This window comes from Lampetra fluviatilis, unplaced genomic scaffold (genome assembly GCF_964198595.1).
Source record: "Lampetra fluviatilis unplaced genomic scaffold, kcLamFluv1.1 SCAFFOLD_966, whole genome shotgun sequence".
Taxonomy (NCBI): Eukaryota; Metazoa; Chordata; class Hyperoartia; order Petromyzontiformes; family Petromyzontidae; genus Lampetra; species Lampetra fluviatilis.
Window position 1 is genome coordinate 1 of NW_027621262.1, and position 25,000 is coordinate 25,000.

Consider the following 25,000-nt stretch of genomic DNA (forward strand, 5'->3'; position numbering starts at 1 on the left):
GGTATGACGCTGTGTCACGCTACGTGGTATGACGCGGTATGGTGTGACGCCGTCACCTCCACGCAGTTGTCGCACACGCTGCAGTGTGAGCAGCGTGGCGGGCGGTAGAAGTGTCAGGTGCTGCACCACTTCATGCGACGTGGTGTCACATGACATGGTGTGACGCTACGTGGTGTGATGCTGTGCGGTATGGCGCTGTGCGGTATGACGCCGTCACCTCCACGCAGTTGTCACACACGCTGCAGTGTGAGCAGCGTGGCGGGCGGTAGAAGTGTCAGGTGCTGCACCACTTCATGCGACGTGGTGTCACATGACATGGTGTGACGCTACGTGGTGTGACGCTGTGCGGTATGGCGCTGTGCGGTATGACGCCGTCACCTCCACGCAGTTGTCACACACGCTGCAGTGTGAGCAGCGTGGCGGGCGGTAGAAGTGTCAGGTGCTGCACCACTTCATGTGACGTGGTGTCACATGACATGGTGTGACGCTACGTGGTGTGACGCTGTGCGGTATGGCGCTGTGTGGTATGACGCCGTCACCTCCACGCAGTTGTCGCACACGCTGCAGTGTGAGCAGCGTGGCGGGCGGTACAAGTGGCAGGTGCTGCACCACTTCATGCCACGTGGTGTGTCACGTGACGTGTCATGTGACGCTACGTGGTATGACGCTGTGTGGTATGACGCTGTGTGACGCTGTACGGTGTGACGCCGTCACCTCCACGCAGTTGTCGCACACGCTGCAGTGTGAGCAGCGTGGGGGGCGGTAGAAGTGGCAGGTGCTGCACCACTTCATGCGCACGGAGGCTCCGTTGATCTCGACGCTCTTGTAGAGCGGAGCCCGCTGGTCCTCATCCTTGTCCTCGTCCTCAGACGCTGGTGGGGGGGGAGGTGGGGGGAGGTGGGGGGTGGGGGGGGGGTGGGGGGAGGTGGGGGGTGGGTGGGGGGTGGGGGGAGGGTGGGGGGAGGGGGGGAGGGTGGGGGGAGACACAGAGGGGATGAGATCTCGTGGTGACCCCCGTGGTGGGGGGAGGGTGGGGGTGGGTGGGGGGAGGGTGGGGGGAGGGTGGGAGGTGGGGGGAGGGTGGGGGGTGGGGGGAGAGAGGGGGGAGGGTGGGAGGTGGGGGGAGGGTGGGGGAGGGTGGGGGTGGGTGGGGGGAGGGTGGGGGGAGGGTGGGAGGTGGGGGGAGGGTGGGGGGAGAGAGGGGGGAGGGTGGGAGGTGGGGGGAGGGTGGGGGAGGGTGGGGGGAGGTGGAGGGGGGAGGGTGGGGGGAGACACAGAGTGGATGAGGGGGAGACCTCGTGGTGACCCCGTGGTGACCCCGTGGTGACCCCGTGGTGACCCCCGTGGTGGGGGGAGGGTGAGAGGAGGGTGGGGGGAGGGTGGGGAGAGGGGGAGGGTGGGGAGAGGGGGAGGGTGGGGAGGGGGAGATGGAGGGTGGGGGGGGAGACACAGAAGGGATGAGATCTCGTGGTGACCCCCGTGGTGGGGGGGAGGGTGGGGGGGAGGGTGGGGGGAGGTGGAGAATGGGGGGAGGTGGGGGGAGGGTGGGGGGGTGGCGGGAAGGTGGGGGAGGGTGGGGGGGGGAGACACAGAAGGGATGAGGGGGAGATCTCGTGGTGACCCCGCGGTGACCTCGTGGTGACCCCCGTGGTGACCTCGTGGTGACCTCGTGGTGACCTCGTGGTGACCTCGTGGTGACCCCCTGGTGACCCCGTGGTGACCCCGTGATGACACCCGTGGCGACCCCGTGGTGACCCCCTGGTGACCCCGTGGTGACCCCCCCTAGGCTACCCCCCCCGTGGTGACCCCCTGGTGACCCCGTGGTGACCCCGTGGTGACCCTGTGATGACACCCGTGGCGACCCCGTGGTGACCCCCTGGTGACCCCGTGGTGACCCCCCCTAGGCTACCCCCCCCGTGGTGACCCCCTGGTGACCCCCGTGGTGACCCCCTGGTGACCCCCGTGGTGACCCCCTGGTGACCCCCCCTAGGCGGTGGGGGCGCTGACCACGTGGGAAGACCCCGGGGTCCATGAAGGTCGCCATGACGAAGTTGGCGACGACGAAGAGGAACACGACGCCATTGTAGACGGGGACAGCCGGGGACACGCGCTCAGTCAGCCACGGACACCTGGGGGTGAGACACAGGGCGACACACACGGTGAGACACGGTGAGACACACACACAGTGAGACACACACACAGTGAGACACACACACAGTGAGACACACACACAGGGTGAGACACACAGTGAGACACACACACAGGGTGACTCGCTCAGTCAGCCACGGACACCTGGGGGTGAGACACAGGGCGACACACACGGTGAGACACGGTGAGACACACACACAGTGAGACACACACACAGTGAGACACACACACAGTGAGACACACACACAGTGAGACACACACAGGGTGAGACAAGGGGACACGCGCTCAGTCAGCCACGGGCACCTGGGGGTGACACACAGGGTGACACACACACAGTGAGACACACACACAGGGTGAGACACGGTGAGACACACACACAGTGAGACATGGTGAGACACAGGGTGAGACACAGGGTGACACACACACACACAGCGTACAGCGTGAGACACAGAGAGACACGGTGAGACACGGTGAGACACGGGGAGACACACACACAGGGTGAGACACACAGTGAGACACACACGGTGAGACACACACACAGGGAGACTCGCTCAGTCAGCCACGGACACCTGGGGGTGACACACAGGGTGACACACACACAGTGAGACACACACACAGGGTGAGAGAGACACGGTGAGACACGGTGAGACACACACACAGGGACACGCGCTCAGTCAGCCACGGACACCTGGGGGTGACACACAGGGTGAGACACACGGTGAGACACGGTGAGACACGGGGAGACACACACACAGGGTGAGACACACAGTGAGACACACACAGGGTGAGACACACACACACAGTGAGACACACACACAGTGAGACACACACACAGTGAGACACACACACAGTGAGACACACACACAGGGTGAGACACACACAGTGAGACACACACACAGTGAGACACACACACAGTGAGACACGGACACCTGGGGGTGACACACAGGGTGAGACACACGGTGAGACACGGTGAGACACACACACAGGGTGAGACACACAGTGAGACACACACAGGGTGAGACACACACACACAGTGAGACACACACACACAGTGAGACACACACACACAGTGAGACACACACACAGTGTGAGACACACACACAGGGTGAGACACACACACAGTGAGACACACACACACAGGGAGACACACACACAGTGAGACACACACACACGGTGAGACACACACACGGTGAGACACACACACAGTGAGACACACACACAGTGAGACACACACACAGGGTGAGACACACACACAGGGTGAGACACACACACACGGTGAGACACACACACAGTGAGACACACACACAGTGAGACACACACACAGGGTGAGACACACACACAGGGTGAGACACACACACAGTGAGACACACACACAGTGTGAGACACACACACAGGGTGAGACACACACACAGTGAGACACACACACACAGTGAGACACACACACAGTGTGAGACACACACACAGTGTGAGACACACACAGGGTGAGACACACACACGGTGAGACACACACACACAGGGAGACACACACACAGTGAGACACACACACAGGGAGACACACACACAGGGTGAGACACACACACACAGTGAGACACACACACAGTGAGACACACACACAGTGTGAGACACACACACAGTGTGAGACACACACACAGGGTGAGACACACACACGGTGAGACACACACACACAGGGAGACACACACACAGTGAGACACACACACAGGGAGACACACACACAGGGTGAGACACACACACAGGGTGAGACACACACACAGTGAGACACACACACAGTGAGACACACACACAGGGTGAGACACACACACAGGGTGAGACACACACACAGTGAGACACACACACAGGGTGAGACACACACACAGGGTGAGACACACACACACGGTGAGACACACACACAGTGAGACACACACACAGTGAGACACACACACAGGGTGAGACACACACACAGGGTGAGACACACACACAGTGAGACACACACACAGTGTGAGACACACACACAGGGTGAGACACACACACAGTGAGACACACACACACAGTGAGACACACACACAGTGTGAGACACACACACAGTGTGAGACACACACAGGGTGAGACACACACACGGTGAGACACACACACACAGGGAGACACACACACAGTGAGACACACACACAGGGAGACACACACACAGGGTGAGACACACACACACAGTGAGACACACACACAGTGAGACACACACACAGTGTGAGACACACACACAGTGTGAGACACACACAGGGTGAGACACACACACGGTGAGACACACACACACAGGGAGACACACACACAGTGAGACACACACACAGGGAGACACACACACAGGGTGAGACACACACACAGGGTGAGACACACACACACGGTGAGACACACACACAGTGAGACACACACACAGTGAGACACACACACAGGGTGAGACACACACACAGGGTGAGACACACACACAGTGAGACACACACACAGTGTGAGACACACACACAGGGTGAGACACACACACAGTGAGACACACACAGGGTGAGACACACACACACAGTGAGACACACACACAGTGAGACACACACACAGTGTGAGACACACACACAGTGTGAGACACACACAGGGTGAGACACACACACGGTGAGACACACACACACAGGGAGACACACACACAGTGAGACACACACACAGGGAGACACACACACAGTGAGACACACACACAGAGACACACACACACAGGGTGAGACACACACAGTGTGAGACACACACACAGTGAGACACACACACACAGGGAGACACACACACACAGGGAGACACACACACAGTGAGACACACACACAGTGAGACACACACACAGTGAGACACACACACAGAGACACACACACACAGGGTGAGACACACACAGTGTGAGACACACACACAGTGAGACACACACACACAGGGAGACACACACACAGTGAGACACACACACAGTGAGACACACACACAGTGAGACACACACACAGAGACACACACACACAGGGTGAGACACACACAGTGAGACACACACACACAGTGAGACACACACACACAGGGAGACACACACACAGTGAGACACACACACAGTGAGACACACACACACAGGGAGACACACACACACAGTGAGACACACACACAGGGTGACTAGCTCAGTCAGCCACGGACACCTGGGGGTGACACACAGGGTGAGACACACACACAGGGTGACTCGCTCAGTCAGCCACGGACACCTGGGGGTGACACACAGGGTGACACACACACAGTGAGACACACACACAGGGTGAGACATGGTGAGACACACACGGTGAGACACGGTGAGACACGGAGACACGGTGAGACACGGTGAGACACGGGGAGACACACAAGAGGAGACTCGCTCAGTCAGCCACGGACACATGGGGGGTGAGACACGGTGAGACACGGAGAGACACGGTGAGACACACACACGGTGAGACACGGTGAGACACGGAGAGACACGGTGAGACACGGAGAGACACGGTGAGACACACACACGGTGAGACACGGTGAGACACGGAGAGACACGGTGAGACACGGAGAGACACGGTGAGACACGGAGAGACACAGTGAGACACGGTGAGACACACACACGGTGAGACACGGAGATACACGGTGAGACACGGTGAGACACGGAGAGACACAGTGAGACACGGTGAGACACACACACGGTGAGACACGGTGAGACACGGAGAGACACGGTGAGACACGGAGAGACACAGTGAGACACAGTGAGACACGGTGAGACACACACACACGGTGAGACACGGAGAGACACTGACGGGGAGACACGGGGAGACACGGTCAATCAGCCACGGACACCTGGGGTGAGACACACCACCTCAGCCTCTACCACCACAACCACCATAACCACCACTACCACCACAACCACCACTACCACCACAACCACCACTACCACCAAAACCACCACTACCACCACTACCACCACAACCACCACTACCACCACAACCACCACAACCACCACTACCACCACAACCACCACTACCACCAAAACCACCACTACCACCACTACCACCACTACCACCACTACCACCACAACCACCACTACCACCACTACCACCACTACCACCACAACCACCACTACCACCAAAACCACCACTACCACCACTACCACCACAACCACCACTACCACCACAACCACCACTACCACCAAAACCACCAAAACCACCACTACCACCACTACCACCACAACCACCACTACCACCACAACCACCACAACCACCACTACCACCACTACCACCACAACCACCACTACCACCACTACAACCACCACTACCACCACTACCACCACTACCACCACTACCACCACAACCACCACTACCACCACTACCACCACTACCACCACTACCACCACAACCACCACTACCACCACAACCACCACTACCACCACTACCACCACAACCACCACTACCACCACTACCACCACAACCACCACTACCACCACAACCACCACTACCACCACAACCACCACAACCACCACTACCACCACAACCACCACTACCACCACAACCACCACTACCACCACTACCACCACAACCACCACTACCACCACTACCACCACTACCACCACTACCACCACAACCACCACTACCACCACAACCACCACTACCACCACTACCACAACAACCACCACTACCACCACAACCACCACTACCACCACAACCACCACTACCACCACTACCACCACTACCACCACTACCACCACTACCACCACTACCACCACTACCACCACAACCACCACTACCACCACTACCACCACTACCACCACCACTACCACCACAACCACCACTACCACCACTACCACCACTACCACCACCACCACCACTACCACCACCATCATCATCAGCAGCAGTACCACAACCGCCCCTGCCACCATCAGCAGCACCATCAGCACCACCATCAGCACCACCATCACCACCACCACCACCACCGCCACCACCACCACCACCGCCGCCACCACCACCACCGCCCCCACCACCGCCACCACCACCCCCACCACCACCCCCACCACCGCCACCGCCACCACCGCCCCCACCACCGCCACCACTACCACCACCGCCACCACCACCACCGCCCCCGCCACCGCCACCACCACCACCACCGCCACCGCCACCACCACCACCGCCCCCACCGCCACCACCACCACCGCCCCCACCATCGCCACCACCACCACCACCACCGCCACCACCACCACCACCACCACCGCCACCGCCACCACCACCGCCACCACCACCGCCGCCACCACCACGCTAACAGTCACCCAGCAGTGGATGTACCCTGGCGACGATGACGCTGGGAGACAGACACAGCGAGAGCGGGAGCCGCGTGGATTAGAGAACACACGCAGGGGTAGAGGAGACATCACCACCACTGCCACCACCACAACCACCACCACCACCGCCACCACCACCGCCACCACCGCCACCACCACCACCGTCACCACCACCACCACCGTCACCACCACCACCACGCTGATTCATCACCCAGCAGTGTGTAGACCCTGGCGATGACGAAAGAACCATTAAAGGAGCCGTCTTTTTGGCGCCTGTCAATATAATTGCGTTCAAATTGGCACCAATTTAAGTGGGATTAGCGGTGAGGGGGGGTGAGGGGGGGTGAGGGGGGGTGAGGGGGGGTGAGGGGGGGTGAGGGGGGGTGAGGGGGGGTGAAGGGGGGTGAGTCACACTACACTATACACTACACTATACACTACACTATACACTATACTCTACACTATACAATACACTATACTCTACACTACACTACACACTATACTCTACACTACACTACACACTACACTATACACTACACTATACACTACACTATACAATAAACTATACACTACTACACTATACACTACACTATACACTACACTACTATACTATACACTACTATACTACACTATAAACTACACTACTAAACACTACACTATACACTACACTACTATACACTACACTATACACTACTATACACTATACACTACACTACACTATACACTACACTACTATACACTATACTATACACTACACTACTATACACTATACTATACACTACACTACTATACACTACACTATACACTACATTACACTACACTATACACTACACATTACACTACACTATACACTACATTACACTACACTATACACTACACTATATACTACTACACATTACACTACAACACATTACACTATACACTACACTATACACTACACTATACACTACACACTACTACACTACACTATACACTCCACTACTATACACTACACTACTATACACTACACTACTACACACTACACTATACACTACACACTACTATACACTACACTATCTACTACTACACTACTATACACTACACTATACACTACACACTACTATACACTACACTACTATACACTCCACTACTATACACTACACTACTATACACTACACTACTACACACTACACTATACACTACACACTACTATACACTACACTATACACTACACACTACTATACACTACACTATACACTACACACTACTATACACTACACTATACACTACACACTACTATACACTACACTACTATACACTACACTACTACACACTACACTATACACTACACACTACTATACACTACACTATACACTACACACTACTATACACTACACTATACACTACTATACACTACACTACATTATATACACTACACACTACATTATACACTACACTACATTATATACACTACACACTACATTATACACTACACTACATTATATACACTACACACTACATTATACACTACACTACATTATATACACTACACACTACTATACACTACACTACATTATATACACTACACACTACACTATACACTACACTACATTATATACACTATACACTACATTATATACACTACACTATACACTACACACTACTATACACTACACTACATTATATACACTACACACTACATTATACACTACACTACATTATATACACTACACACTACTATACACTACACTACATTATATACACTACACACTACACTATACACTACACTACATTATATACACTACACACTACATTATACACTACACTACACACTACACTATACACTACACTACATTATATACACTACACACTACATTATATACACTACACACTACACTATACACTACACTACATTATATACACTACACACTACATTATACACTACACTACATTATATACACTACACACTACATTATATACACTACACACTACTATACACTACACTACATTATATACACTACACACTACACTATACACTACACTACATTATATACACTACACACTACATTATACACTACACTACACACTACACTATACACTACACTACACTATACACTACACACTACATTATATACACTACACACTACATTATACACTACACTACTATACACTACACACTACATTATATACACTACACACTACATTATACACTACACTACACTATACACTACACACTACAAGTTAAGCGCTCACTCTTCACAACAACCGTTACAATAGAAACCAAACCCCCCCCCCACCACCCCTCCAACATTAAACACACACACACACAAATACATCAATTCTACATTGTTTTCTGTTAAAACAACGCAATCTTACTATTATAATCGATCTATATATATCTCGTACGTTGTACACGCACACACATACGCGCGCGCGCACACAAAAATCAATAATAACAAAAACATCGTAAAAAAAAATTTCTTTCGAGGCCGCAATGAAGCCTACGGACTTTCCTAGCCGCCAGCGCCGGGGGAATCTGGCGAGGCCGGAGGAGTAGGTCGACGGCCTCGGGAAATTCCTCTACGGCCTCGATCCACTACTCGCTTGTTCCGTTCTGTTGCCGGCATTGATCGATCGCCGTCAACTGTGTCACAGTCTCTATCAACTGCTGGATTCAAGGACTCACACCCACCACCACCAACACATCCACCAACACCACCGCCTCATCCAACACATCCACCACCACCAACACCACATCCACCAACACTACCACCAACACTACCACCTCCACCACCACCTCCACATCCACCACCAACACCACCACCAACACCACCACCAACACCACCACCAACACCACCACCAACACCACCAACACCACCAACACCACCACCACTACCTCCACCCCCACCACCACCACCACATCCACCACCACCACCTCATCCACCACTACCACCACCTCCACCACCACCACCTCCACCACCACATCCACCACCACCACCACATCCACCACCACCACCTCATCCACCACCACCTCCACCACCACATCCACCACCACCACCTTCACCACCACCACCTCCACCACCACCTTCACCACCACCACTACCTCCTCCACCACCACTACCTCCTCCACCACCACTACCTCCTCCACCACCACATCCACCACCACCACCTCCACCACCACATCCACCACCACCTCCACCACCACATCCACCACCACCACCACCTTCACCACCACCACCTTCACCACCACCTCCACCACCACCTCCACCCACCACCTCCACCACCACCACCACATCCTCCACCACCACCTCCACCACCACATCCACCACCACCACCTTCACCACCACCACCACCTTCACCACCACCTCTACCTCCTCCACCACCACATCCACCACCACATCCACCACCACCACCTTCACCACCACCACCACCTTCACCACCACCACCACCTTCACCACCACCACCACCACCTCCACCCACCACCTCCACCACTACATCTACCACCTTCACCACCACCACCACCTCCACCACCACCACCACCTCCACCACCACCACCACCACATCCACCACCACCACCACATCCACCACCACCACCTCATCCACCACCACCACCACCACATCCTCCACCACCACCTCCACCACCACATCCACCACCACCACCTTCACCACCACCTTCACCACCACCTTCACCACCACCACCTCCACCACCACCTCCACCACCACATCCTCCACCACCACCTCCACCACCACATCCTCCACCACCACCTCCACCACCACATCCACCACCACCACCTCCACCACCACCTCCACCACCACTACCTCCTCCACCACCACATCCACCACCACCACCACATCCACCACCACCTTCACCACCACCACCTTCACCACCACCACCTTCACCACCACCTCCACCACCACCTCCACCACCACCTCCACCCACCACCTCCACCACCACCACATCCACCACCTCCACCACCACCACCTCCACCACCACCGTCACAGTCCAGTGCAGTTGAACAATTGCCTGGAACGTGGATGGCGAAACAGCTTTTTAATCAATCTCTTTCATCTCAACGCCGGATTTCATGTTGACGTACACACACGAGAATGAGGCACAAGACATCCCTACGTGTCTCTCTTATCTACTGCTGGATGAGGTGGATCTTGGGGCCCCCCTAACACCCTCCACCACCACCCCGGCACCACCACCACCACAACCACCACAATCACAATGCAGACAAAACATTTGGACGCACCATCTCCGCGCGCCGAGTGTCACCTGGGCTCTCATCTCTCATCTCTCGTATGTCATCTCTCTCACCTCTTTCTCACCTCTCTCATCATCTCTGTCCCATATCTCTCATCTCCGATCAACATCTATTGGAATGCCCGCCGCCACCACCACCATCACCTCGCGCCACCACCACCGCCACCGCCACCACCACCGCCACCACCACCACCCTCCACCACCACCACCACCACCACCACCACCCCCCCCCACCACCACCACCACCACCCCCCCCACCACCACCACCACCCCCCCCCACCACCACCACCACCACCCCCCACCACCACCACCACCACCATCCCCCCCCCCACCACCACCACCCCCCACCACCCCCCACCACCCCCCACCACCACCACCCCCCACCACCACCCCCCCACCACCACCACCACCCCCCACCACCACCACCACCCCCCACCACCACCACCACCCCCCACCACCACCACCACCACCACCCCCCACCACCACCACCACCACCCCCCACCACCACCACCACCACCACCCCCCACCACCACCACCACCACCCCCCACCACCACCACCACCACCACCCCCCACCACCCACCACCACCACCACCACCCCCCACCACCACCACCACCCCCCACCCCCCACCACCACCACCACCACCCCCCACCACCACCACCACCACCACCACCCCCCACCACCACCACCACCCCCCCCCACCCCCACCACCACCACCACCCCCCACCACCACCACCACCACCCCCCACCACCACCACCACCACCACCCCCCACCACCACCACCCCCCACCACCATCACCCCCCACCACCACCACCCCCCACCACCACCACCACCACCCCCCACCACCACCACCACCACCCCCCACCACCACCACCACCACCCCCCACCACCACCACCACCACCCCCCACCACCACCACCACCACCCCCCACCACCACCACCACCACCCCCCCCCCACCACCACCACCACCACCCCCCCCCACCACCACCACCACCACCCCCCCCCCACCACCACCACCACCACCCCCCACCACCACCACCACCACCACCCCCCACCACCACCATCACCCCCCCCCACCACCACCACCACCACCACCCCCCACCACCACCCCCCCCCCACCACCCCCTCCACCACCACCCCCCCCCCACCACCACCACCCCACCACCACCCCCCCCTCACCACCACCCCCCTACCACCACCACCACCACCCCTCACCACCACCCCCCACCACCACCCCCCCCACCACCACCCCCCACCACCACCCCCCCCCCACCACCACCCCCCCCCCCACCACCACCCCCTCACCACCACCACCCCCGCACCACCACCACCCCCCCACCACCACCACCCCCCCACCACCACCCCCCTACCACCACCCCCCCACCACCATACCCCCCTCACCACCACCCCCACCACCACCACCCCACCACCATTACTCACGCGAAGACGAAGAACAGAGTCGTGGCGCCGACGAGGAGAGTCGTGGCGGTGGCGACCGGTACGAACTTGCCGGGCTTGAGACGACTTCCCGCAGGCATCGTTACCCACCCACCCAGCCACCCACCCACCCACCGGCCTCACCTAGATCGCATGCCGCTTTCGCGTCGCGATTCGCGGCAGAAGCCTGCGGCCTAAGCTACCCCCCCCCCCCCGTCCCCCGTCCTCCTCCTCCAAACCGTCTCCTACACCGTCTAGGCCGGCCTCGCTGTGGTCGGACACGGAGAGAGATTTAAACAAATTAACAAGAACGGGGACAGTGCGGGCGGTGAGGATGATTGTAAAGGAAAGCGAACGTCTATTGAGGCGGTGTAGTTTCTTGTAATTGTTGTGAGAGAGAGAGCGAGAGACAGAGAGAGGATTTTGGCGAAGCGAGAGGCGGTGGGAGGCGAGGAAGCGACAAGCGGAGATGGCAGGGGAGGAGGGAGGAGGAGCTATGGTTGACACGCGTGTGTGTGTGTATGTGTGTGTGTCTGTGTGTGTGTATGTGTGTGTATCTGTGTGTGTATGTGTGTGTATATGTGTGTGTGTCAGTGTATGTGTGTATGTCTGTTTATGTGTCTGTCTGTGTGTCTGTGTGTGTGTGTGTGTCTGTGTGTGTCTGTGTGTGTATGTGTGTGTGTCTGTGTGTGTATGTGTGTGTCTGTGTGTCAGTGTATGTGTATGTGTGTATGTCTGTTTATGTGTCTGTCTGTGTGTGTCTGTGTGTGTGTGTGTCTGTGTGTGTGTCCGTGTGTGAGTGTATGTGTGTGCCTGTGTGTATGTATCTGTGTATGCCTGTCTGTGTGTATGTATCTGTGTGTGTCTGTGTGTGTGTGTCTGTGTGTGTCTGTGTGTGTGTCTGTGTGTCTGTGTGTGTGTCTGTGTGTGTGTCTGTGTGTCTGTCTGTGTGTCTGTCTGTGTGTATGTGTCTGTCTGTGTGTCTGTGTGTGTGTCTGTCTGTGTGTGTCTGTGTGTGTGTCTGTGTGTGTGTGTCTGTGTGTATCTGTGTGTGTGTGTCTGTGTGTGTGTCTGTGTGTGTGTCTGTGTGTCTGTCTGTGTGTCTGTCTGTGTGTCTGTGTGTGTATGTGTCTGTCTGTGTGTGTGTGATAATGTGTGAATCTGTGTGTGTCACTGTGTGTGTCAGTGTGTATGTGTGTGTCTGTGTGTGATAGTGTGTGTGTCTGTGTCAGTGTGTGTGTCAGTGTGTGTGTCTGTGTGTGTGTCTGTGTGAGAATCTGTGTGTGTTAGTGTGTATGTGTGTGTCTGTATGTATGTGTGTCTGTGTGTGTGTCTGTGTGGGGAGCGGTAGTAACCTGGCTACCTGGGTTCGATTCCCGCTCACGGCCAACACGAGTGACGATTATCTGATCCGGTCCTGGGCCTCCCCTAGGTCGACTCAGCCTCAAATGAGTACATGGTGTAGCTGTGTAGTGAACATCGTCACTGGGGAGACAAAGGCGGTCGTGCGTGGTGCTGGCCACCCACCCCCTCGTGTGCCGTGCCGGCCTTCATAGGTGCTCGCTAACAGCACTTGCCCCTACAGCCTGTTAAGGCTATTCAGGGGATCTTTGCCTTTGTGTGTATGTCTTTGTGTGTATGTATGTGTGAGTCTATGCCTCTCTGTGTGAGTGAATCTATTGGTCTCTGTGTGAGTCTATGGGTCTCTGTGTGAGTCTATGGGTCTCCGTGTGAGTGAATCTATGGGTCTCTGTGTGAGTCTATGGGTCTGGGTCTCTGTGTGAGTCTATGACTCTCTGTGTGAGTCTATGGGTCTCTGTGTGAGTTTATGGGTCTCCGTATGTGTGAATCTATGGGTCTGTATGTGAGTCTATGGGTCTCTGTGTGAGTCTATGGGTCTATTTGTGAGTCTATGACTCTTTGTGTGAGTCTATGACTCTCTGTGTGAGTCTATGACTCTCTGTGTGAGTCTATAGGGAGTGTCGTTATACAGGACACATAGTTAGGTGTTGTTATACAGGGTGATATAACGTTCTTATACTTTGCACTCCGATCATGTTTCATGCCGACTTGTGCCCGCCCTCACAGTCGGGCATATTTGCGGGATACACCACGCCGCCGTTGACTCTGCAGGCCATTGACCGAGCAAACCCAACGTTCCTACCAGCTCCCTCCGCAGGACAATGTGTTTACAGATTCAGAATATTCCCCCTGAGTAAGATGGCCGCCTGTTTTGGATGGTCAATAAGCCAAATACCCCCCGAGTAAGATGGCCGCCTGTTTGGGTGGTCGAGATGTCAAATACCCCCTGAGTAAGATGGCCGCCTGTTTGGGTGGTCGAGAGGTCAAATACCCCCTGAGTAAGATGGCCGCCTCGTTGGGTGGTCGAGAGGTCAAATACCCCCTGAGTAAGATGGCCGCCTGTTTGGGTGGTCGAGAGGTCAAATACCCCCTGAGTAATATGGCCGCCTGTTTTGGGTGGTCGATAGGTCACATACCCCCTGATAAAGATGGCCGCCTGTTTTGGGTCTTCGGAGGTCAAAATCCCCTGAGTAAGATGGCCGTCTGTTCAGTTTGGGTGGTCGAGAGGTTAAATCCCCCCTGAGAAAGATGGACGCCAGCTTGGGTGATCGAGGTCAAATTTTCCCTCAGTAAGATGGCCGCCTGTTTGGGTGGTCAAATATTCCCTGAGAAAGATGGCCGCCTGTTTGGGTAGTCAAGAGGTCAAATACCGCCTGAGTAAGATGGCCGCCTGTTTTGGGTGGTCGAGAGGTCAAATACCCCCCGAGTAAGATGCCCGCCTGTTTGGGTGGTCAAATATTCCCTGAGAAAGATGGCCGCCTGTTTGGGTAGTCAAGAGGTCAAATACCGCCTGAGTAAGATGGCCGCCTGTTTTGGGTGGTCGAGAGGTCAAATACCCCCCGAGTAAGATGGCCGCCTGTTTGGGTGGTCAAATATTCCCTGAGAAAGATGGCCGCCTGTTTGGGTAGTCAAGAGGTCAAATACCGCCTGAGTAAGATGGCCGCCTGTTTTGGGTGGTCGAGAGGTCAAATACCCCCCGAGTAACATGGCCGCCTGTTTGGGTGGTCAAATACCCCCTGAGTAAGATGGCCGCCTGTTTTGGGTGGTCGAGAGGTCAAATACCGCCTGAGTAAGATGGCCGCCTGTTTGGGTGGTCGATGGGTCAAATACCCCCCGAGTAAGATGGCCGCCTGTTTGGGTAGTCGAGAGGTCAAATACCCCCCGAGTAAGATGGCCGCCTGTTTGGGTGGTCAAATACCCCTGAGTAAGATGGCCGCCTGTTCTGTTTGGGTGGTCGAAAGGTTAAATCAATCCCCTGAGAAAAAAATAAGAATAATTTTCACCGTCTCTGGCAATAAAACAGGAGTTGTGTTCAGATGTTCAAACATAAAATGGAAATCTTTTTCAAGGAATCAAGTCCGCATTTGACCACGCGAACTTGTGGTGAACGTGCAAACAAACGTGCTCCGATAAATCTAGAATTGATCCGATAAAATATCGACATTGTCTTGGAAACGAATTGGCCTACATCAGATCAGAGAACGCCAACAAGCGAACAACACAATTAAGACAAGTTCAAGTTCAATGATTAGGTGGAGCCCTGTGAGCCATTCGGCTCTTGAATCGGTTGCAACCGCAACAAACAAAAAACAAAAACATGAACAAGAAAACATCTTAAAGTGACTATGTGACTGAGTGCAATCAGAAAATCCAAGAAAAGACAGCAAAATATTGCAGAAAAAGCACCGTTACACCAACGCTGTGTGCAAAAATCCCAGTGGGATGCAAGTCAAACAACCAACAACAACAACCACAAGACAACTTAGATTAAGGCCATCAGTCTAACTCTGTACTACAACAACACAAACATGGCTAAACCAAAAAACGTATCAAAAATCACCAAAATAAAGCCATAAAAGTCAAACAACAACCACAAGACAACTTAGATTAAGGCCATCAGTCTAACTCTGTAATACAACAACACAAACATGGCTAAACCAATACACTTTTCGAAATCACCAAAATAAAGCCATGAAAGCAATGAAAAAGCAATCATAGGAACTGTGACGGTATTTTCACAATAAATGGCATATAAACAACGATGCACTATCGGAGCAGCTACAAAATGGGACCTTTATAACGGTATAAAAATATGAATAGATTTGACTCTTTCTGCCAATAAAACGGTTGCTCAGATGACAAATACAAAATAGAAGCCATTTGCAAAGAACCCCCCTGAGAAAGATGGCCGATCCTCTGCGTGACGTCGCCTCATCACCCTTACAAAGATGGCCGATCATCTGCGTCCCACACCTCCCTCACCCTTACAAAGATGGCTGATCCGTTACGTCACATCCACCCCTCACCCTTACTTACAAAGATGGCCGAACCTCTGCATCACCCCCCCCCATCACCCTTACAAAGATGGCCGATCCTCTGTATCACCCCCCCCACCCTTACAAAGATGGCCGATCCTCTGTATCACCCCCCCCATCACCCTTACAAAGATGGCCGATCCTCTGCATGACCCCCCCATCACCCTTATGAAGATGGCCTATCCTTCCCCCCACCCTTACAAAGATGGCCGATCCGCCGCATCACAGCCCCCCCCAATCACCCTTACAAAGATGGCCGATCCTCTGTATCACATCCCCCCCCAATCACCTTTACAAAGATGGCCTATCCTCCGCGTCACCTCCCCCCCACCTCACCCTTACAAAGATGGCCGATCCTTTGCGTGACGTCACCCCCCTCTAGCCCCTCCCCTCTTCCGCTCTACCCACTTACAAAGATGGCGTCGCTATCGCTTTTGGCGGGATACGGAAACTCGTCCGATGAGGAGGTTAACGATGATAACGACGACGAGGAGGGTAACGATGGTAACCACGAGGAGGAGGGTAACGACGAGGAGGTTAACGATGGCGCCATCGCTGCCGCCGCACGGAATTCTCATTTCCCCTCAGAGAAGTCTTCTGCACTGCGAACTGCGTAGGCCAAACCGATGCACAACAACAACCACAACAACAACCACCACAAACAACAAACAAACAACCACAACAGCATCCCGCTTCAAATAATAACGATCGCAAACATGCTTTAGCTGAGGTAAAGTCGGCCTCGGTGTTGCTGTGAGTTCAAAGTGGCGGTCTTCATGTGACGCTGCTGCTCGCTACTAACTAACTAGCAGCACTTGCCCCTACAGTCTGTTAGAGGCTACACGGGGGAGCTTTGTCTTTGTAGCCTAAGGGAAGACAAAGGCGGTCGGGGCTGTGGTGCTGGTCACAGTGGCGGTCTTCATAGACGCTGCTACTAACTAACTGCACTTGCCCCTACAGTCTGTTAGAGGCTACACGGGGGAGCTTTGTCTTTGTAGCCTAAGGGAAGACAAAGGCGGTCGGGGCTGTGGTGCTGGTCACAGTGGCGGTCTTCATAGACGCTGCTACTAACTAGCAGCACTTGCCCCTACAGCACTGTTAGAGGCTACACGGGGGAGCTTTATATTGTGTGTGGTGAATGAATGAGTGTGTGAATGGGTGAGTGTGTGAGTGATTGAGTGTTTAAGTGAATTGGTGAGTGTGTTAGTGAATTGGTGATTGTGTAAGTGAATGGGTGAGTGTGTAAGTGAATGGGTGAGTGTGTAAGTGAATGGGTGAGCATGTGAGTGTGTAAGTGAATTGGTGATTGTGTAAGTGAATGGGTGAGTGTGTAAGTGAATGGGTGAGCATGTGAGTGTGTAAGTGAATTGGTGATTGTGTAAGTGAATGGGTGAGTGTGTAAGTGAATGGGTGAGCATGTGAGTGTGTAAGTGAATTGGTGATTGTGTAAGTGAATGGGTGAGTGTGTAAGTGAATGGGTGAGCATGTGAGTGTGTAAGTGAATTGGTGATTGTGTAAGTGAATGGATGAGTGTGTAAGTGAATTGGTGATTGTGTAAGTGAATAGGTGAGCATGTGAGTGTGTAAGTGAATTGGTGATTGTGTAAGTGAATGGGTGAGTATGTGAGTGAGTGTGAGTGAATGGGTGAGTGTGTAAGTGAATGGGTGAGTGTGTAAGTGATTGAGTGAATGAGTGAGTGTGTAAGTGAATGGGTGAGTGAGTGATTGAATGGGTGAGTGTGTAAGTGAATGGGTGAGAAAGTAAGTTAGTGAGTGAGTGAATGGGTGAGTGTGTAAGTGAATGGGTGAATGAATTGGTGAGTGTGTAAGTGAATTGGTGAGTGTAAGTGAATGGGTGATTATGTAAGTGAATGGGTGATTGTGTAAGTGAATGGGTGAGTAAGTGAATGGGTGAGTAAGTTAATGGGTGAGTGTGTAAGTGAATGAGTGTGTAAGTGATTTGAGTGAATGGACGAGTGTGTAAATGAATGGGTGAGAAAGTGAATGAGTGAGCATGTGAGTGATTGAGTGTGTAAGTGAATGGATGAGTGTGTAAGTGAATGAGTGAGTGTAAGTGAATTGGTGAGTGTGTAAGTGATTGAGTGAATGGGTGAGTGTGTAAGTGCATGAGTGAGTGTGTAAGTGAATGGTAGAGTTTGTAAGTGATTGAGTGAGTAAAAGTGAATGAGTGAGCATGTGCGTGAGTGATTGAGTGTGAGTGTAAATGAATGGGTGAGTGTGTAAGTGATTGAGTGAATGGGTGAGTGTGTAATTGATTGAGTGAATGGGTGAGTGTGTAAGTGAATGAGTGAGTAAAAGTTATTGAGTGAGCATGTGAGTGAGTGATTGAGTGTGTAATTGATTGAGTGAATGGGTGAGTGTGTAAGTGAATGGGTGAGAAAGTGAGTGATTGAATGGGTGAATGTGTAAGTGAATGAGTGAATGGGTGAGAAAGTGAATGAGTGAGCATGTGAGTGATTGAGTGTGTGAGTGAATGGGTGAGTGTGTAAGTGAATGAGTGAGTGTGTAAGTGAATGGGTGAGTGTGTAAGTGAATGGGTGAGTAAAAGTGAATGAGTGTGATTGAGTGTGCAAGTGTATGGGTGAATGTGTGAGCGAATGGGTGAGTGTGTAAGTGAATGGGTGAGTGTGTAAGTGCATGAGTGAGTGTGTAAGTGAATGGGTGAGTAAAAGTGAATGAGTGTGATTGAGTGTGCAAGTGTATGGGTGAATGTGTGAGTGAATGGGAGAGTGTAAGTGAATGGGTGAGTGTGTAAGTGAATGGGTGAGTGTGTAAGTGAATGGGTGAGAAAGTGAGTGAGTGAGTGAGTGATTGAATGGCTGAGTGTGTAAGTGAGTGTTTGAATGGGTGAGTGTGTAAGTGAATGAGTCAGTGAGTGAGTCAGTGAGTGAATGAATCAGTGTGAGTGATGGTATGTAACACTGGGCGGTTAGGGAGACTAAGGCGGCCGGGCGTGGTGCTGGCCACCCACCCCTTCTGTGTTGCTACCTTCATAGACGCTGCTACAGGACATGCTACTCGCTACGAACTAACAGCACTTGCCCCTACATTATGCGTGGGCTATACGGGGCTACCTTTACCTTTGTGGCCTATGAAAGGCGCCATAAATCAGTCTTTAATGGGCGATGTTAGGAAGCGACTGGGGGCTTTGCTGCACTTTTAAATCATCATCATCATCTCGACTAACAAACTCGTGTCCATGCAGAGCTGCTGTTTCATACACACTACACTACGCTACTATACACTATACACTACACTATACACTACACTATACACTACGCTACTATACACTATACACTACACTATACACTACACTATACATTGCACTATACACTGCACTATACACTATACTATACACTATACACTACACTATACACTACACTATACACTACACTATACACTACACTATACACTACACTACTTTAGACCCACAGGTTAACTGCGTGACCTCTGTTACAGGTCATTATGTCAGGCTCGAGATGGTGCAGGGAGCCAAATGTCAGCAGTGTCATCACCACCACCACCACCATCGTTATCGGGGCCATTACCATCGTTATCAGGGCGATTACCATCGTTATCAGGGCCATTACCTCAATCACCGTCACCAAGATCATCACCATCAGGACCATCATTAGGACCATCACCATCGCCATCAGAACCATCAACATTACCACCGTCATCATCAGTACCACCATCAGGACCATCACCATTACCATCAGAACCATCAAGACCACCATCACGACCATCACCATCAACACCGTCACCATCAGGACCACCACCACTACCACCGTCATCAGGATCATCACCATTACCACCGCCATCAGAACCACCAACACTACCACCATCAAAACCACCAACACAACCACCATCACCATCAGGACCACCATCAGGACCACCACCACCGTCACCACCACCACCGCCGCCACCACGGCAGCGGCTGCCCCCGCCGCGTCTGGACGACGGCGCTGGGGCCACGGACACCGCCGGGCGGAGACCCCGAAGGGCGACGACGAAAAAAGCGTCAGCAGCGGCCATCGTGACGACACCACCAACAACGACACCAATGACACCGACTCCTCCGACAACGACGCCGGGCTCGGTCTTCCACAACGCGTTCCGTGCGCGCGAGGAGGACGATTTGAACGTCCTTCGCAAGCACGTTGGCACCCTCTCCCACGGCGGCGGTGGTGGCGTACGTAACGTCTGCTCGTTCTACAACCGCAACGGGCGCTGCCGCAAGGGCACCAACTGCCCCTTTTACCACGACACGGACCTGGAGGTGAGACGCGGTGGCGAGACTCGCCCCCCCCGGGGCACGCAGGCAGGAGGTCGTGGGTTCGGTAGCGGGGACCTTGACGGTGACTGCTGCTGCTGTATATTTGGAGTCTGCGTGTCTCTCTCTCTCCCCGTGGTGAGATGTTGACTACCTCGCGTGGTACACAGGAGGTCGTGACTGTGATGGAGTCTGTGTCTCTCTCTGTGGTGAGATGTTGACTACCTCGCCCGGTACGCAGGAGGTGGTGGGTTCGATCCCGACCCAGACGATGCCTGCTGCTGCTGTATATTTGGAGTCTGCGTGTCTCTCTCATCATCATCACGGTGGCTAGGAGATGTTAACTACCTCGCCTGGTACGCAGGAGGTCGTGGGTTCAATCCCGGAACCCTGACGATGCATGTTGCTTTATATTTGAGGAGTCTGGGTGTCTCTCTCTCCCTGTGGTGAGATGTTAACTACCTCGCCCGGTACGCAGGAGGTCCTGGGTTCGATCCCGACCCTGACGATGCCTGCTGCTGTATATTTGGAGTCTGCGTCTCTCTCTCTCTATCCCCGTGGTGAGATGTTGACTACCTCGCCTGGCACGCAGGAGGTTGTGGGTTTGATCCAGACCCTGACGATGCCTGCTGCTGCTGTATATTTTGAGTCTCTCTCTCCCTCCCCATGGTGAGATGTTGACTACCTCGCCTGGTATGCAGGAGGTCCTGGGTTCGATCCCGACCCTGACGATGCCTGCTGCTGCTGTATATTTGGAGTCTGGGTGTCTCTCTCTCCCCATGGTGAGATGTTGACTACCTCGCCTGGTACGCAGGAGGTCGTGGGTTCGATCCCGACCCTGACGATGCCTGCTGCTGCTGTATATTTGGAGTCTGCGTCTCTCTCTCTCATCATACACGGTGGCTAGGAGATGTTGACTACCTCGCCCGGTACGCAGGAAGTCGTGGGTTCGATCCCGGGACCCTGACGATGCCTGCTGCTGTATATTTGGAGTCTTTGTGTCTCTCTCATCATCATCACGGTGGCTAGGAGATGTCGACTACCTCACCTGGTATGCAGGAGGACCTGGGTTCAATCCCGGAACCCTGACGATGCCTGCTGCTGCTGTATATTTGGAGTCTGCGTCTCTCCCCTTGATGAGATGTTGACTACCTCGCCTGGTATGCAGGAGGTCGTGGGTTCGATCCTGACTCTGACGATGCCTGTTGTTGTATATTTGGAGTCTGCGTCTCTCTCTCTCCCCGTGGTGAGATGTTGACTACCTCGCCTGGTACGCAGGAGGTCGTGGGTTCGATACCAGGACCCTGACGATGACTGCTCCTGCTGTATATTTGAGGAGTCTGCGTGTCTCTCTCATCATACACGGTGGCTAGGAGATGTTGACTACCTCACCTGGTACACAGGAGGTCGTGACTGTGATGGAGTCTGTGTCTCTCTCTCCCCGTGGTGAGATGTTGACTACCTTGCCTGGTACGCAGGAGGTCGTGGGTTCGATCCCGACCCTGACGATGCATGTTGCTGTATATTTGAGGAGTCTGTGTCTCTCTCTCCCCGTGGTGAGATGTTGACTACCTCGCCTGGCACGCAGAAAGTCGTGTGTTTGATCCAGGACCCCGACTGCTGCTGCTGTATATTTCGAGTCTGCGTGTCTCTCTCTCTCCGTGGTGAGATGTTGACTACTTCACCCGGTACGCAGGAGGACCTGGGTTCAATCCCGGAACCCTGACGATGCCCGCTGCTGTATATAACGAGTCTGGGTGTCTCTCTCTCTCCCCGTGGGGTGAGATGTTGACTACCTCACCTGGTACACAGGAGGTCGTGACTGTGATGGAGTCTGTGTCTCTCTCTGTGGTGAAATGTTGACTACCTCGCCTGGTACGCAGGAGGTCGTGGGTTCGATCCCGACCCTGACGATGCATGTTGCTGCTGTATATTTGGAGTCTCTCTCTCTCCCCGTGGTGAGATGTTGACTACCTCACCTGGTACACAGGAGGTCGTGACTGTGATGGAGTCTGTGTCTCTCTCTGTGGTGAAATGTTGACTACCTCGCCTGGTACGCAGGAGGTCGTGGGTTCGATCCCGACCCAGGCGATGCCTGCTGCTGTATATTTGGAGTCTCTCTCTCCGCGTGGTGAGATGTTGACTACCTCGCCTGGCACGCAGGAGGACCTGGGTTCAATCCCGGAACCCTGACGATGCCTGCTGCTGCTGCTGTATATTTGAGGAGTCCGTGTGTCTCTCTCTCCCCGTGGTGAAATGTTGACTACCTCGCTTGTGTACACACTCACACACGTGTACACACTCACACACGTGTACACACTCACACGTGTACACACTCACACGTGTACACTCACACACGTGTACACTCACACACCCACACACGTGTACACTCACACACGTGTACACTCACACACGTGTACACTCACACACCCACACACGTGTACACACTCACACACGTGTACACACTCACACACCCACACACGTGTACACTCACACACGTGTACACACTCACACGTGTACACTCACACACGTGTACACACTCACACGTGTACACTCACACACGTGTACACTCACATGTACACACTCACATGTTCACACTCACACACATGTACACACTCACACACACACATGTACACGTACACAGTCGTTAAAATATACTTTATTGCTCAACTCATTCATGAATCTCCTCCCCTCCCTCCCCCAACTCATCCCACAGGTTCCCATGAACAACGCAGCCCAGGGCATTGTGGGTAGCATGCACGGTGGTGGCGGTGACGGTTACGGTGGTGGCGGCGATGGTGGTTACGGTGGCGGCTACGGTGGTGGTGGCGGTGGTGGCGGCGGTTACGGTGGTGACGGTGGTGGTGGCGGTGGCTACGGTGGTGGCGGTGACGGTTACGGTGGTGGCGGCTACGGTGGTGGTGGTGACGATGGCGGTGAGGAGATGGCACCACCCAAGCGTGGCAAGCGCCGGTGCGGGGTCACGGACTCCCTGCTGCCGCCAAAACGGGCGCTCGCAAACTACCAGCGGCAACGCGGCGTTCGCGGGGGCCATGGAGGAGCCCGGGGATTTCATCAGCATCAGCAGCCGAAGCAGCAGCAGCATCATCAGCAGCAGCAGCAGCATCATCAGCAGCAGCAGCAGCATCA

At 54.1% G+C, this 25,000-nt stretch overlaps 2 protein-coding genes across 2 annotated transcripts in view; one reads left to right on the forward strand and one right to left on the reverse strand.

The window, feature by feature from the left end:
* Positions 1-714: 714 nt before the first annotated feature.
* On the reverse strand, positions 715-13,281 carry LOC144954997 (palmitoyltransferase ZDHHC8B-like; the record flags this gene model as incomplete). Its single annotated transcript, XM_078885355.1, has 3 exons — positions 13,164-13,281; positions 2,008-2,129; positions 715-872 (listed from the first exon to the last, which is right to left on the reverse strand). Coding segments are annotated over exons 1-3 (378 nt in total), but the record flags the coding sequence as incomplete, so codon positions are not given.
* A 4,692-nt stretch (positions 13,282-17,973) lies between these two features.
* Positions 17,974-25,000, forward strand: part of LOC144954995 (uncharacterized) — a 7,787-nt gene continuing 760 nt past the window's right edge. Inside the window, exons 1-3 of the mRNA XM_078885353.1 lie at positions 17,974-18,170; positions 21,037-21,856; positions 24,567-25,000. The exon at positions 24,567-25,000 is cut by the window's right edge and continues 760 nt beyond it. Of these exons, the coding sequence (XP_078741479.1) occupies positions 17,974-18,170; positions 21,037-21,856; positions 24,567-25,000 (1,451 nt within the window). The remainder of the gene's footprint in view (positions 18,171-21,036; positions 21,857-24,566) is intronic.